At 43.9% G+C, this 13,218-nt stretch overlaps 2 protein-coding genes across 4 annotated transcripts; one reads left to right on the top strand and one right to left on the bottom strand.

The window, feature by feature from the left end:
- Positions 1 to 18: 18 nt before the first annotated feature.
- On the top strand, positions 19 to 2,918 carry usb1 (U6 snRNA biogenesis 1). 2 transcript variants are annotated; one of them, XM_070972582.1, is made up of 7 exons: positions 19 to 384; positions 605 to 744; positions 839 to 1,022; positions 1,454 to 1,507; positions 1,740 to 1,845; positions 2,031 to 2,111; positions 2,477 to 2,918. In XM_070972582.1, the coding sequence occupies exons 1-7, from the start codon at positions 215 to 217 to the stop codon at positions 2,582 to 2,584; spliced, it is 843 nt and encodes a 280-aa protein (XP_070828683.1). In that variant the 5' UTR covers positions 19 to 214; the 3' UTR covers positions 2,585 to 2,918. The 2 variants fall into 2 exon arrangements, with proteins under 2 accessions (XP_070828683.1, XP_070828682.1); XM_070972581.1 differs by having other exon boundaries at positions 32 to 384; positions 602 to 744.
- Positions 2,919 to 3,296: 378 nt separating this feature from the next.
- Positions 3,297 to 13,217, bottom strand: pla2g15 (phospholipase A2, group XV). 2 transcript variants are annotated; one of them, XM_070972579.1, is made up of 8 exons: positions 12,864 to 13,116; positions 11,105 to 11,261; positions 8,289 to 8,407; positions 8,008 to 8,106; positions 7,136 to 7,360; positions 5,936 to 6,048; positions 4,773 to 5,200; positions 4,602 to 4,734 (listed from the first exon to the last, which is right to left on the bottom strand). In XM_070972579.1, exons 1-7 carry the CDS (start codon positions 13,012 to 13,014, stop codon positions 4,799 to 4,801), a joined length of 1,266 nt encoding a protein of 421 aa, XP_070828680.1. In that variant the 5' UTR covers positions 13,015 to 13,116; the 3' UTR covers positions 4,602 to 4,734; positions 4,773 to 4,798. The 2 variants fall into 2 exon arrangements, with proteins under 2 accessions (XP_070828679.1, XP_070828680.1); XM_070972578.1 differs by having other exon boundaries at positions 3,297 to 5,200; positions 12,864 to 13,217.
- Position 13,218: the final 1 nt, after the last annotated feature.

The following is a 13,218-nucleotide window of genomic DNA, read 5'->3' as shown; positions in this document are numbered from 1 at the left end:
ACCGGGGACTAAATTAACATGACAACAGGTTGTTTACATCGGAAACGCGGGACTGCGGAAGAGAAGCCGCTTGGAAATACGTTTGGATACCGAGGAACGTGTTTCCTTTCCCTGCAGTTTGAATAACTATGTTATGACAATGCTATGTCTTTTAGCTCATCGTTTATAATTCATGTTTAATATGTCCCGACTCATCACGTAACGTTACTTAACGATGTTAGTCGGCTACAGCAGCAGCTCAGAGGAGGAGAGCGAGGAGGCAGCGGCGAGAGCTCAAGGCAAAAGCTGCTCCTCACAGTGCCAAGAGGAGGAGGAGGAGGATGGTAAGGATGGCAGCCCAGCGAGGAAGAAACCCAAAACTGAGGAACAGGTTCCTAAAGCAAGGTGTGTGTGTGTGTGTGTGTGTGTGTGTGTGTGTGTGTGTGTGTGTGTGTGTGTGTGTGTGTGTGTGTGTGTGTGTGTGTGTAGAGACAGAGTGTGTGTAGGGTCGTGGCGCTGTTTTTTAAGCGAAGTGGTAATATGAGTTCTCAAACTATGCAGTTTTTGACATACATTTAGCAAATATAGCATGAAGTGAGCTCTCATGTTGGACTGATTCCAGCAGGCTGCCTCTTCCTGGCTGCCTGTTGGCCATGTTTCCAGAGGACGTGGACTCACAGACGGAAGACCCCGCTCTTCATGGTGGGCGCATCCGCTCCTTCAAACACGAGAGAGGCAACTGGGCCACCTATGTTTACTTGCCATGTAAGACCTACACTCATTATTGTTGGAGATCGGGTGACCAAGTACAAAGTCTGATCTTTTGTTTAAACTGACGCCTGTCTCCTCTCCACATCAGACCACCCTGAGGAGGAGTTCGGGGAGCTGCTGGAGGAGCTGCTGTCAGCAGCAAGGGCCCACGGCGTGGTTTTAAGCCTGCAGGAGGAGTTCCACCTCAGCCTGTCTCAGACTGTAGTGTTGAGACACCACTGGATCCAACCCTTCACACAGAGCCTCCGGGCAGGCCTTGCACACTGCAAGAGGTCTGCTAGCACTAAATACCCACACAGAAGATGATTCAAGCTTATCTCCTTTTGATTTTTCTCATTTTCTGCTTTACACCAGCGTTAGCCGTTGAATTTGCAAGGCATATACAGTGTGCACAGGAGGTAATTTGGTGGGCGTAACACTTAATACAAATGATCTAAAAAGAAAAGGTTTGTCAACTACAAAAAATCACAAAAAACAAAGCAAAAAGAAATTAAAAGATGAAGAGAAAGAAAAACAATGAGGAGTGCAGTTATCATTGTATTATCAAGGCAAGTTGAAGAAAACTGCATCTGAAACAGCACCTGAGAGGATCACTTCCACTGGAGTACGTGGACGAGTGAAACGAATTAGGAGAAGAGATGAAAATGACACGAGAGGCTGACGATAGTGGGCTTTTCATTGTTGCTGTGTTTCTTGTTGCCAGGTTTGTGTGCTCAGCGGGGAGACTGAGAGTCTATTGTAACGCTGAGAGAACGAGGTACAGTCAACGCCTTTAACTGTCTCTTCCTCATAATCCAGATATGACTTGATCACTGGCCAGAGTGCTGGGAACTAAAAACTGTCTGAGCAGTTGGCCGAATAACGAAAATACATTAAAAATCCATTAATATGTGTCTGACCTGTGTGCTTTCCAAATATGTGTACTTCAATTCAAGCATCACCTTTTCGTGGTCTGAATGCCTGTGCGTCTGTCTCTTGTCCCCCTGCAGGACATTTCTGGGGATGGAAGTGTGTACTGGGCATGCTCAGCTGTTGGACCTGGTCCATGCAGTGGACAGAACAATGACAGAGTTTCGCCTGGACACTTTCTATAAGGTCACTGTTCAACATATTTGAACACGCACACATTGATTCTCTAGCTGGACCCGTTTGTGTGTCACCCTGAAGCCTGAATGAGTCTTTTTCCACTGTTGAAGTGGGCAAACACAGTGAATCTGCTAAATCAGTGAATGGGGCGATTTAAGTGCAGAGCCGTAATGTTCCCTCTGGTGTGTTTACAGGATCCATCTTTCCACGTCAGCCTGGCCTGGTGTGTCGGAGACGTGACAGCACATATGGAGGAGTGCATTCAGGAGCTGCAGGTAGTGGGATGTCCGTCCATGTCTGTGTTCATTTTCAATTGAAATCATCTCACTGTTCCTCCTAACTGACAGTCTGTACAGTAGATACTGGGTCACTTTGACCAACAGACTCTTGATGACCACAGTGAAACATCCAAAAAGTCATGTTCATGACAGTGTCGTGTCCGTTTTATGACACCCTTTCAGATAAAGTGGTACTTTTTACTGCAGCTACATTAGTATCAGTGCGCATGTTGGCTGATAAGAAACTGCAATATAAACAAGCCAAAGATATGTGTGAGGTCGTTTATTAAGTATCACTTGTTTGTCAACCAGAGAGCACTGACAAGTTCAGTTATTAACACTAAATTTTTTTTTACTGGTAGAGTCTGGTCGATGACCATGAAGAAGGGCCATTTCTTCTAAGGCTGAACTGCACAGAGCTGCGCTGCAGGACGGGAAACAAGACCTTCCGCTTCCCTCTCGAGCCCTAATGTTCGACATAACCCCTGACCACTGGACCTTTATAGCTGTGTCCTTCTGACCCGCACGCACTAACCAGAAACGTGATCAGATTTACAATGACAGAGTTAACTGATATGGTTAAAGGCAAAAGGTGCCACGTTACAAAGCCAGGAGGACTCACCAGATTCAATATGGCTGTCATCATCACAAAGCCTTAGGCGATCTTCTTCTTAGAGACACATGTGGCGTGTTTCAACAAAGACAATCAGGGCTCACTGGCTAAAATGAGGACGAACGTGACATTACTGTGCTTTTCTACATTATTTTAATACTGTGTATAAATAAAGCTGCTACTCATTTTCCACCAGGGTTTTTTTTTTCTTAGAGAATGATGATGCATGTGTGAGAAGCTGCACTTGTGAAAGGAAGTCGCAGACTTAACCATACTGAAACCCCACAGTGTGGTTCCAACACGAGTCACATCTCGTTCACCTCATTGACGTGAACACAGAGGAGACAGTTAGTCATTACTTAACAGTTAAAATGACTGTTATGTTGACGTCACTTCACGAATCTTAAGGCTCTGCAAAGTCAACTCCCGATTCGCTCTCTGTGTATTTCACTGAGCTGACATCCTGGTGAGAAATAGTGTCCTAGAGCAGAAAAATGGAATGTATTTTTAACTCCGTGAATGAGGAGTATATCAGGGGGATTTACTGCACAAAGAAAAGTCAAAGGCTCAATATCGGAAATATTTACTCTGTAGAAGGCAACACATGTTTATGACACACACATTTATGATAGTCCACAGCAGATATGAGCGTATCATCTTGGTGTGGCCCACAGAGGGCTCGATGGCACGATACAATCACTCAGGTCAGAGAGATTCTGGCTGAATGTCGACAAGGACACGGAGTCAGGTTTGAAACTCTGCACTCAGAACTTTTCCAGTCTGTCTACACAGAAAGAGGAAGGAACAAATAATCAACAGGCAAGAAAAAAAGAGATTTATACCGTAAAACAAAAGTCCCTGTGTAAATCGCCCCGTTTAAACCAAACCTGGGCAAAAAAAAATATGTATAGAACCACGAACATGTACTGAGCAGGACGTGGAAAGTGAAGAGAAAGAGCTAAAGATAGCAGGTCATTTACTTCTACAACATACACGGATGCTGAAACACGGATTCTCATTTCACAATGAGCAGAATTGAAAATTCATTTGTTTAAACTCTTCAAAATTTGAGCTTAAACACTGAAAGGTCCACTTACTGGATGTCCCCTGCTTTTACCTGCATCTCATGATCTTCATCGGCGGCTGCAGCTGACATCACAGAGCATAAGCGCGGACATTTGGTCTGAACTGTGGACAGGAAAACTCCATCATCCACTGATGAAGACCATGAGATGCTGTTGAAAGCTAGTACTTAGACCTTGAGCCCAGTCAAACAGTCCTTTGGACAAAATGATCCAGCTTCCAGATCCCAGGGTTGGTTCCAGTCGCCCAGCGCATGACTTGTGATATGGACAACACAATAAAACCAAAGTCCTTCAACGACCTGACTGTATAAAAAAAATTATGAGAGCTCAAATGAGATCATATGACAGAAAAACGGAACAAGCTGTTTTGGTTAAAGTCTAGTTCGGTCTGTTGAGTTATCTGAACATACACCGAACACGACCACGTGACCTGTTGCACTGAGAAGGAAACGAATGCATCATGTGCTTTAGCTTTTCGCCAAACAACATCACAACATTAGAGCTGTAGGAGTTCAGAAATCTCTTTCACAACATTAATAAAAAGATCTTTGATTAGTAAGTCAGAAAGTTCCGTATACAAGGTGTCCCTGTACACACAGGTTCTTCGTCATAACATGAATTTAGTAGGTAAAATCTCGGGTTCTTTGAAAGCTGAGACCAATATAAAAGTAACTGCATTTAGGCTTAAACAGTAAACAACCTGACATTATGTAGAATAGCGCTATAAAATTCATTTTAAAACTTTGAATCTGCATTTGTTCTACAAAACTTCAATACTTTTTCTGAAGCGGCGTGGCGTGTACGGGGGAATATTTGGCAGTCAATGATCAGAGAGACAGGCGAGATGAGTCTGTCCCGTCCTTCACTGTGTGTGTCAGTGTAGAGTTTAAATATTACTGTGTGTGTGTGTGTGTGTGTGTGTGTGTGTGTGTGTGTGTGTGTGTGTGTGTGTGATTAAAGCCATCAGCCCGTCACTTTCCGCAGCATCACGGGGAGAACAGCACAGTCTTGATGTAAGCCACGGTCGTGAAGTTCAGCAACATGTTCACATGTTCGTTCCCTGGAAGCTCTCTCAACGTCACAGGCTGCTTCTGCTTCCCGATCCAGCGCCTGCACTGCACGGCGCTCTGCAGGTTCACGGTCCCGTCCCCGTCGCCGTACACCACGGTGGGCTCCACGTCGGGGAACTTGTCGGAGTACTGGAAAGCCTCCGATGTGGGGATGCCGCTGCCGTACAAGCAGTGGACGGCCACGCCGGGGGGCGTGAGGTCGGTCACCAGCGGCTCTGTGTCCTGTCGCATCAGCCAGCCGTCCTCAAAACCAATGTCTGAGTAGAGGCGCTTGTAGTCCAGCACAGTGTAGTTGACGGCAGGCGTCTGCACCAAGACCTGGTGGTGGATGGGTAGGAAATGTTTTTCAGTTGTTTGATTTGGTTTCCTCTACCAACTGCTACAGAAGAACAAGCAGTGTTCACACTGACTAACTATAATTTCATCATAGATGGTCTACCCTCCATCCTAGAGTTCCTAAAGCTAAATGTTGAACAAGACATTTATTTTGATAATCTACACCACCGCCTGTTGGCTGGTGGTGCATTATGTGCACTACCAGCTCCTGATGGAAGAGTCTGGATCTTTAGCTGGACAGGCAGAATACAGAAGGTTATCAAAGCCTTTCTACTGATAAAAAATAGCTGCTACAGCTAGAAACACGGTTGATGAGAGTTGTTTGCTAGTTGGAAAACCAAAAACATCGCTAAAAGATGCTAAAATGCTTCACAGAGCTTAGGGGAGTGGTGTTGGGTGATAATTCTCGGTGGGTTTGTCACTACCAATTAATACTGTAAAAATAGTGATATGTGCAACTCAAAGGCTAAATTCAGATTTTTAATTAGAAAATTTCAACTGTTGACAGATACTGAATGCCACGAAAGTCAGGAGAAGTGGACAAATGAGAGAAGAGACAAAGAAAGAAAGAAAGAAAGAAAGAAAGAAAGAAAGAAAGAAAGAAAGAAAGAAAGAAAGAAAGAAAGAAAGAAAGAAAGGAAAACAAAGACAGGACGAAATGGAGAACGCCTGTCAACGAACATACACACACACACACACACACACACACACACACACCTGATCTTTGGGCCAGGAGTGGGCATAGGGGAGCAGCCAGGACGTGGAAACAGCAGAACGTTGCTGGGAGCGGATCTTCAAGGGGCTGATCACTGGGATGCGGTTATTATCACCTGTGGGCAGAGAAAAGGAACCAGTGACAGAGAACAGAAACTGAGCTGAACATTTCCAGCCAAACACCCAAAACCAACGAGGAGTTTCACTGTGAGGCTCCTTTAGAAAGACACTACTCACTTCCCGAGAGACGGACTGTACACAGTATATTGTAATGCACAGTATTGTTTAATCCACAGTGTGTCAGGGTAACAGATAGGACAGGGCGGGGAAACATTTACCAACACACAGGACCTGATGTAACTGCCCTTCATGCAATTTGGTCCTTGCAGTTCTGAAGTAAACTAGCAGAGGAACAAAGGGTGGTTGAGAGCAGCTGCTGTACTTCGTTTAACTACCAAATATAATAGATAAGAGGCACACATGTTACAGTTGGCCAATCATTTGTAAATGAGTGTGTTTCATGTGTATCTGCATACACAGAGGAACATCTGTACTAATCACGCAGTTTAGAACGAGAAAGAGCCGACGATGCTCACCCAGCTGACATGCTATGTAGTTATCGTTTTTTTTGTCATTTGAGGCATGTGCAACCGCCTCTTACTTCCTGCTGTCCTTATGCCTCCTGACGTGTTGCTAACAACGTTTTGATGGCAGTAAATTCTCATGTCGATGTTGTAAAGTTTAATGACTTTTTAAATTTAGGTAACGTATGTGTTGCACTTCCACCAGCTTCCCTCTGCTTCACTTCCCCTTTTCATTCTGCCTTTACTTCACACCACTTACATTTCTGTTTTTTTTCTGTATATGTGACGTTACGTTGCTTTAAGTGTAAAGTGCATGTACGTGTGTGTGTGGCAGGGCTGCTGTGTGGCTCATGCTGTTTGAGTGTACTGCTGAGTCTGTGATGGCTATGTGCCTCTACTTCTGCAGCTATGTGGGTATATGCTGGACTGTCCTGTATTCTAATATAATTCACAACATGTATTTTGGGTTATTGTGCTCTCTTCTTTCTTCTTTTCATTCTGGCCTTCTCCTGTGTTGGCAGGGAAAGTGCAGTTCTTGTCTGATACAAAGCATCATGCAGGGTGAAACCTGCTACATAAGCACACTGAAACAGTTTCCATAATATGTTCCATCTCTTACCAGAAGTGAGCACGCGAAGGGTCTTGGCCACCCCCGCCCACGGTGGTCCCAAAGAGACGAAAGCTTTGATGTATCTGTCTTTCCAGGCCTGTGGCTGCTGGTTGAGGAAGTACAAGGTGTACATGTTGCCCATGCTGTGGGCGATGAGCACCACGGGCCCGCCAGCCTTCTCCGCCATCTCTTCGATCATCTGCTGCAGCGCCAGGAAATACGCTTTATTCTCATCTGACAGAGGAGAAAAGGACAGAGAACATGAGTAAACGAAGTTATGAAAGTCTCTGCATTTTCACGATGAGGCTGGAGTTTGAGTCCTTCCTGGTTTGGACAGAAAAACTCCAACAGGAGTTGAAAAATGTGGTCTGATGGGTAAAAGTCCCTCTACTTCCCCTGAATAAAAGCATGTGCTCAAATTTATATACAGCATCATCCATTTTTTGTGTCCACAGATCGTGTCATCAGTGCTGACGCACTAAACTAAAAGACATAAGTGCTGTTCATTCTTCAGGCTGTGAACCATTTCGAGTGCATACTAAATGGTTCAACACAGAAATGCTCAATGAGTCACTCATTCAGTTTGTGTGAGTCACATATTGTAAATGCGCCAGTTGTTTTAACCCTCAGACCACAGACAGGTTCTCCAAATACCAGCTAAACGCTCGTCGTGAGGAGCAGCTACACGAGCCAGAAAAGTCTCGTGTGTGCTTAAAGCCAGTTTGACGACCTCTTGAGACTGAAAACCAAAGAGTGTATTTTCGGTTTTACAGGTGACAGTCCGTCATTAATGAGCTAGAATAAAGGTTAAGGGGATGAAAGCAAGTCATCCTCGGCGTAGACCTGGTTTTGTGTACGAGTGTGTGTGCGTGGCTGCTTACTGGGGGCTTTCCTCCAATCATAGGGAGCTCCTCTGACGTCATCATCTCTGGTGTAGCCCCACTCCACCAGTGCCTGCACTATTGTAAAGAAATACATGCCTACAAGAGAAGAAGAAAATAAAGAATTACACATTTCAGGCTGAGAAAGCAATCACATTCTTGTTTGTCTATCTTTGTGAGGACCCTATGTTGAGAGTGGGGACGCTTTTGGAAACCAAGGACATTTTGCCCAGTTCTCACTTCTTCAACCAACCGTTTGGTTTTCTGGACCTTCAACTCACCCACACTGCGTTTGCTGGGGTCCAGATACTCCAGTGAATACGTCTGTCCGAACCCTGGGACACGAATGTCCACACCTGGTGGGGACGAGGTGGCATGTGTGGTCCTGTTGTAGATGAGCCTGGACACACAAACACACACACAGAATGTGATCCATGTCAGTTCTGCATCTGTGGTCAACCTCACACTCACAAATACTTTCTACTACGAGGTTACACTTCCTGTTTTAACTGACCATGGCTCCACCACCTCGTCAGCTGTTTGTGATAATGATCCCATGACGATGTGAGCAGATGTCTGGGTTTGCCAAGCAGAAGCGACCGTTTGAGGAAATTACTTTCAAACTAGCACGATACTGAGATTTATCAAAAGCTACAAATCTGTTCATGCTCGATAAGTACACTGACTGGATCTGCTCTTTTCTAAAACACAGTCGGATCAGGATTATTATTTTTCTAAATGACAAGCGTTAAAACTCTTAATTATGCATTAATTTATCAGAATATATTGAAGATATTTCACTAAAACTGTCAATCTGTGATCTCAGACAGTCGCTCCGTTTCCATTTAGCCTGACGCACCTCAACATGTACAAACTGGCGGCATGACTCTCACGTCCCACCCACATACTGTTAGCTTGTCATTAAAGTAGCCTTGATTCAGGGTGAATTTATTTACTTGGATTAAAACAGGGCTTTATTCTTAATATGTGAGTAACTGACTTTGAAAAAGGCTGGTCTGGTATGACCAATAAGTCAATACATGGTGGAACTGACATTACTGAGGCACTTTGTTGACTTACTGTCTCGTCTTTCCTTGCTCTGCTGTATAAACTATGTTTTAGCATTGACCATTATCCTGTAAATGGTACTTGCGGACATGGTGGCCACAGTTCAGCAAAAGTTACATGAGCTAGCTTGAGCGCCTCTTATTCACAGTTAGCCGGACCTTTCAAGATTAACCCCATAAACACCAAAATGTATTAAAGGCACTTGCAACGTAATTGCTGCATACACTTAAATTCAAACAATCAATTATAATTTGGACAGTTTAAAAATTATTAGTGCTGTCAAAAATATCGCGTTATTAACGACGTCATTGTTTTTATCGCAAGATTAACGCTCTTTGTGACCTAGTGAACTTGTAGTTTTTTATAAGCTTTGGCCACTGCTAGTAACGCAAGAAAAACTACAGGATTCGGTTGTAAACCGGAAAAAAAACAATAGGCACGCCCCACGCATGTGTTTGGTCTTGCCTGCTTGCTAGCTGTAAAAGAGTAGGCTAGCAGTTTGTGTGGATGTCAAGCGTGAAACGCCCAAATGGATGCGAACAAGATTCTGAATGGAAGGTTTAGTTTCAAAAAGTTGCCAGATGGATCGACTGACAAGACCAAAGTTATCTGTGTGTATTGTTGGTGTGAACTGAATTATCAACGTAGCACATCCAGTCTGAAATACCACTTGATGGCCAAACACACGGCGAATGTGAATTCTCCGCTGCCTCCTTGTCAAAACCAGGCGACAATGGACGGCTTTCGACAGAGGCGTATGGATGCTGTTATGTTCAAAGGAAACGTAAGAAAGGAAAGTTTAAGCCATTAACTGCACTATAGCCTGAGTCCTAGTTTACAATGATGTGCACTTTGTCACTTTATCTTGTATCACCCTGTTTTGATCCCTTAGAAAGGGTTGTTGAAGGTGCTTCTTTGTAACCAAGTATTTATTTTTTTGTCATCTGTTTATTGACAGTGTTAAATTGTGTGAGATTTGATTCATTCAAATGTGAATGACTGCTCAAAGTGAGAATGTAAGTGTGAAACACTACACGTTGTTGTCTATCCACTTTTCCATGTTGATAAGAGTATTAAAATGATAATTCAAGGGACATTTAGAATAGATGAAAATATGTGATTAATCGCGCTTAACTTTTAATCGATTGACAGCATTGCAAATTATTCGTAACTGCAATGTGTTTGAGGAGGTTTCAGAGCTTTAAATGAACTAAAGTGCCTCTGCTGTTTGGAAACACTGTGCCACGCCTGCCTCTCAGGTAAATCCAATCAAATGATCAGCTGGCGAGAGTGTTGATCATGGTTTACACTCTTTTCACATGCTGACTTCATTTTAAAAGAAAAGCCCGCCATTGATCAAGACAATTTAGTCCAAGATTAGCAAATCATTCCTGTAACTGAAGAGGAAGTTGGAAGCCTGGTTTAGTGAAGCCACATTTTAAAAGGAGGGACCTGAGCAATAATTCAACATTATTGCAAAATGCCCCTCTTTAAGTTCTCACTTTGAGAAAAACTGCAGCTCACAGTTCTAAATGAAAAACAATAGCAACATATAAACCACACCTATCCTCTGGAAAAGACAGGATTTTGTTCAGTAACAGGTCATATGACATGATAAGCCCAACGGCTGAAATAAACTCACTCAGGGTCTTTCTTAGTTGATGGACACATCAAAGGAATGCTATCTGACCCTTTGTTTCCTTCTACACCTTGTTGATTAGTGGAGGCTACACAGGTCACTGTAGCTTGATAGCTGTTCATAGACTGTCAACTGGGTCGTTGACCCCGTCTGCCTCCCTCCCTTATCCGTTTGACAGCACTTCCATGAATTTGCAGTTTTGGAATTTGCTCCATAGAGTGTTTTCTCAAAAAGCGTTCCCATAAAAACAGCAAAGACACAATAGTTAAACATTTTGGTCATCTTTACCACAGAATCATCAACATAAAAAGGTAACATACATCTTATGTATTGGAGGCAGACAGATTCATCAGTGCCTGACCCACACGGACAGAGAAACCCACGTCGTACCTTATGTTGTCTATCCAACAGTCTATGGCTACGGGGACCAGCAGCTCCAGGTTGAGCCACAGAGTGAAGAAGGAGTCCGTCTTCTTATAACAGATGTAATGGACCACACTGGGTTTATCCAGCTTCGCCTCCAACTGGTTTCCCAGATCCCCCGGAACTGCAACAGGCAACATTAGCGATCAGTCACATATCTGCAGCATCATGGTCACTGCAGCGCTAGGAAAGTTATCATAACCTTCATCTTTGGATTTACACATGACTTTCCATCTAAATGGAAATTGGTTGAACACTATTAAGTGTGGAATTTATTAAAGTAACATTTTAATTTGAATATTTCCATTCTGATCTTCAGCTGGAGAGACACAGGAAAGGCGGGGGGAGAGGGAGGATGAGATGCAGCAGAGGGGCTGGGCTGGAACTGGACCTGTGGCCCCGCAGGAAGCACTCAGCATGCTCACTGGTTTTATTTTCTGGAAGTCAGTTCTGATTAAATTGGAAATGTTTTCCCCTGGTGACTAAATGGTCTGTGCTTTCTCTCTTTTAGCTCTTAGTTGAGCACTCTATCCTGCTGTAAAACATCTGCACAGTTGGACAGGCTCTTGTTGCCTCGCTGTCGGTGTAACACAAAAGCAGCGGCTTTTGCCTGGAACTCTTAATATTCCACTGTTTAACCACAAGAACAAACAAAGAGCAGGATATCACTTCAGGTCAAGCAGTTACACAGACTTTTATCTCGGCTGACGAGCTGTGGTTGAAACATGGTCAAACACAGATAAGAGTCCTCTAAACCCAAGACCCCTTCAATGATGGAGTGGAAGCAGAGGAATTGCAGATACTGAAAGTGGTAAAATCAGAAAAGCATTTATTGCCAAGTACGGTAATGCCTGTTATTGTATGGCTATTAAGCTGTAATATGACTTGAATTACTTTATTGATAGATTAAACAGAACCTGGAAGTGTAGGCTCAGACTTCCTCAGTATCCTGAGAATTTAATTGGCTGCTGAGCTCAACAGTCATCTGCTCCAACTCAGTCATATGATCAGAGGAGTGCTGACGGTAAACCAAAAACAACTCAGCAACCTGCAGCATGTCTGCCGGCAAAAGGGGTTCAAATGTACACTAAATCTCGCAAATACCTGCCAGCATCAGTGTGGTAACCAGTAACCAGTGCCTTTTTCCTGACAGTCCTCGATACATAAGTTCCTTTCCTCAACCAATCCCCGTTCACAAACATGGCAATGTACAGACGCCTTCATTGAAAGTGGCATTACATCCTCAACAAACGATGATTAAATACACTTTCGGAGTCAATGGGGTCACGTATTCGATACAGCACAAACCTAATACTTCAAGTCACATTTCTTCAAATAAAATTCGACATACAGCCTGGTGCTGACCGCTCTGACGGACGAATGGCTGAGTGTTTTGGTGGAAGACGATAACAGGACCAACAGGCCAAACATGGACAAAAGTTGAAATTTAACAGACGTACAAACAACTGGATGAAAATGTGTTAGCCGAATTTAACACTGCTAAAATACCGATTAGAAAAAGGGTCGAATCTCACTCTGAGCTTGGTACAACGTGGCCGACAAGCCAAGAGAGCATGAATTGGTTTAATTTTGAATGGAAATTGGCCTATCGTGAACATCGCCGAGCATAGCTAGCTGCTCAGCTGAGGGGTTACAGTGAAGTTGCGCAATTATTTAGCAGCAAACAGAATGTAAACACGAGTAAATCACTAAAGAAAACACTTACTGAGGACGACTGGAGGTCTTGGGGGCTGACAAGACTTGTAGCCGATACATTTTTCCAACGGTCTCCCGCTGCTCCCAGCCGACAACAGCAACAATAACAAACCGACTTGGAGCAGCGAGGAGAAGGCGGTTATCCGGTGCCAAGCCGCCATGGCTCCCGATGTCTCATAGCCAAGCGGCCATGGTCGCCTCCTCGGTGTGTGTAGATCCGAAGTGAAGAATGTCGTTTGTTGTTTGCATGCGGTTAAAACCCACTGATGTGATTTCACGTAGTGTAAACGTTGACTGAGGCGATGATCACGAGGACTAGATTACACAGCAATCCATCCTGCAACTCAATTCCAGCAATCAAGTCA

Source organism: Chaetodon trifascialis, chromosome 10 (genome assembly GCF_039877785.1).
Source record: "Chaetodon trifascialis isolate fChaTrf1 chromosome 10, fChaTrf1.hap1, whole genome shotgun sequence".
NCBI classification, from domain to species: domain Eukaryota; kingdom Metazoa; phylum Chordata; class Actinopteri; order Chaetodontiformes; family Chaetodontidae; genus Chaetodon; species Chaetodon trifascialis.
The sequence above is the reverse complement of the archived record's forward strand: the minus strand, read 5'-3'. Positions and strand labels throughout refer to the sequence as shown.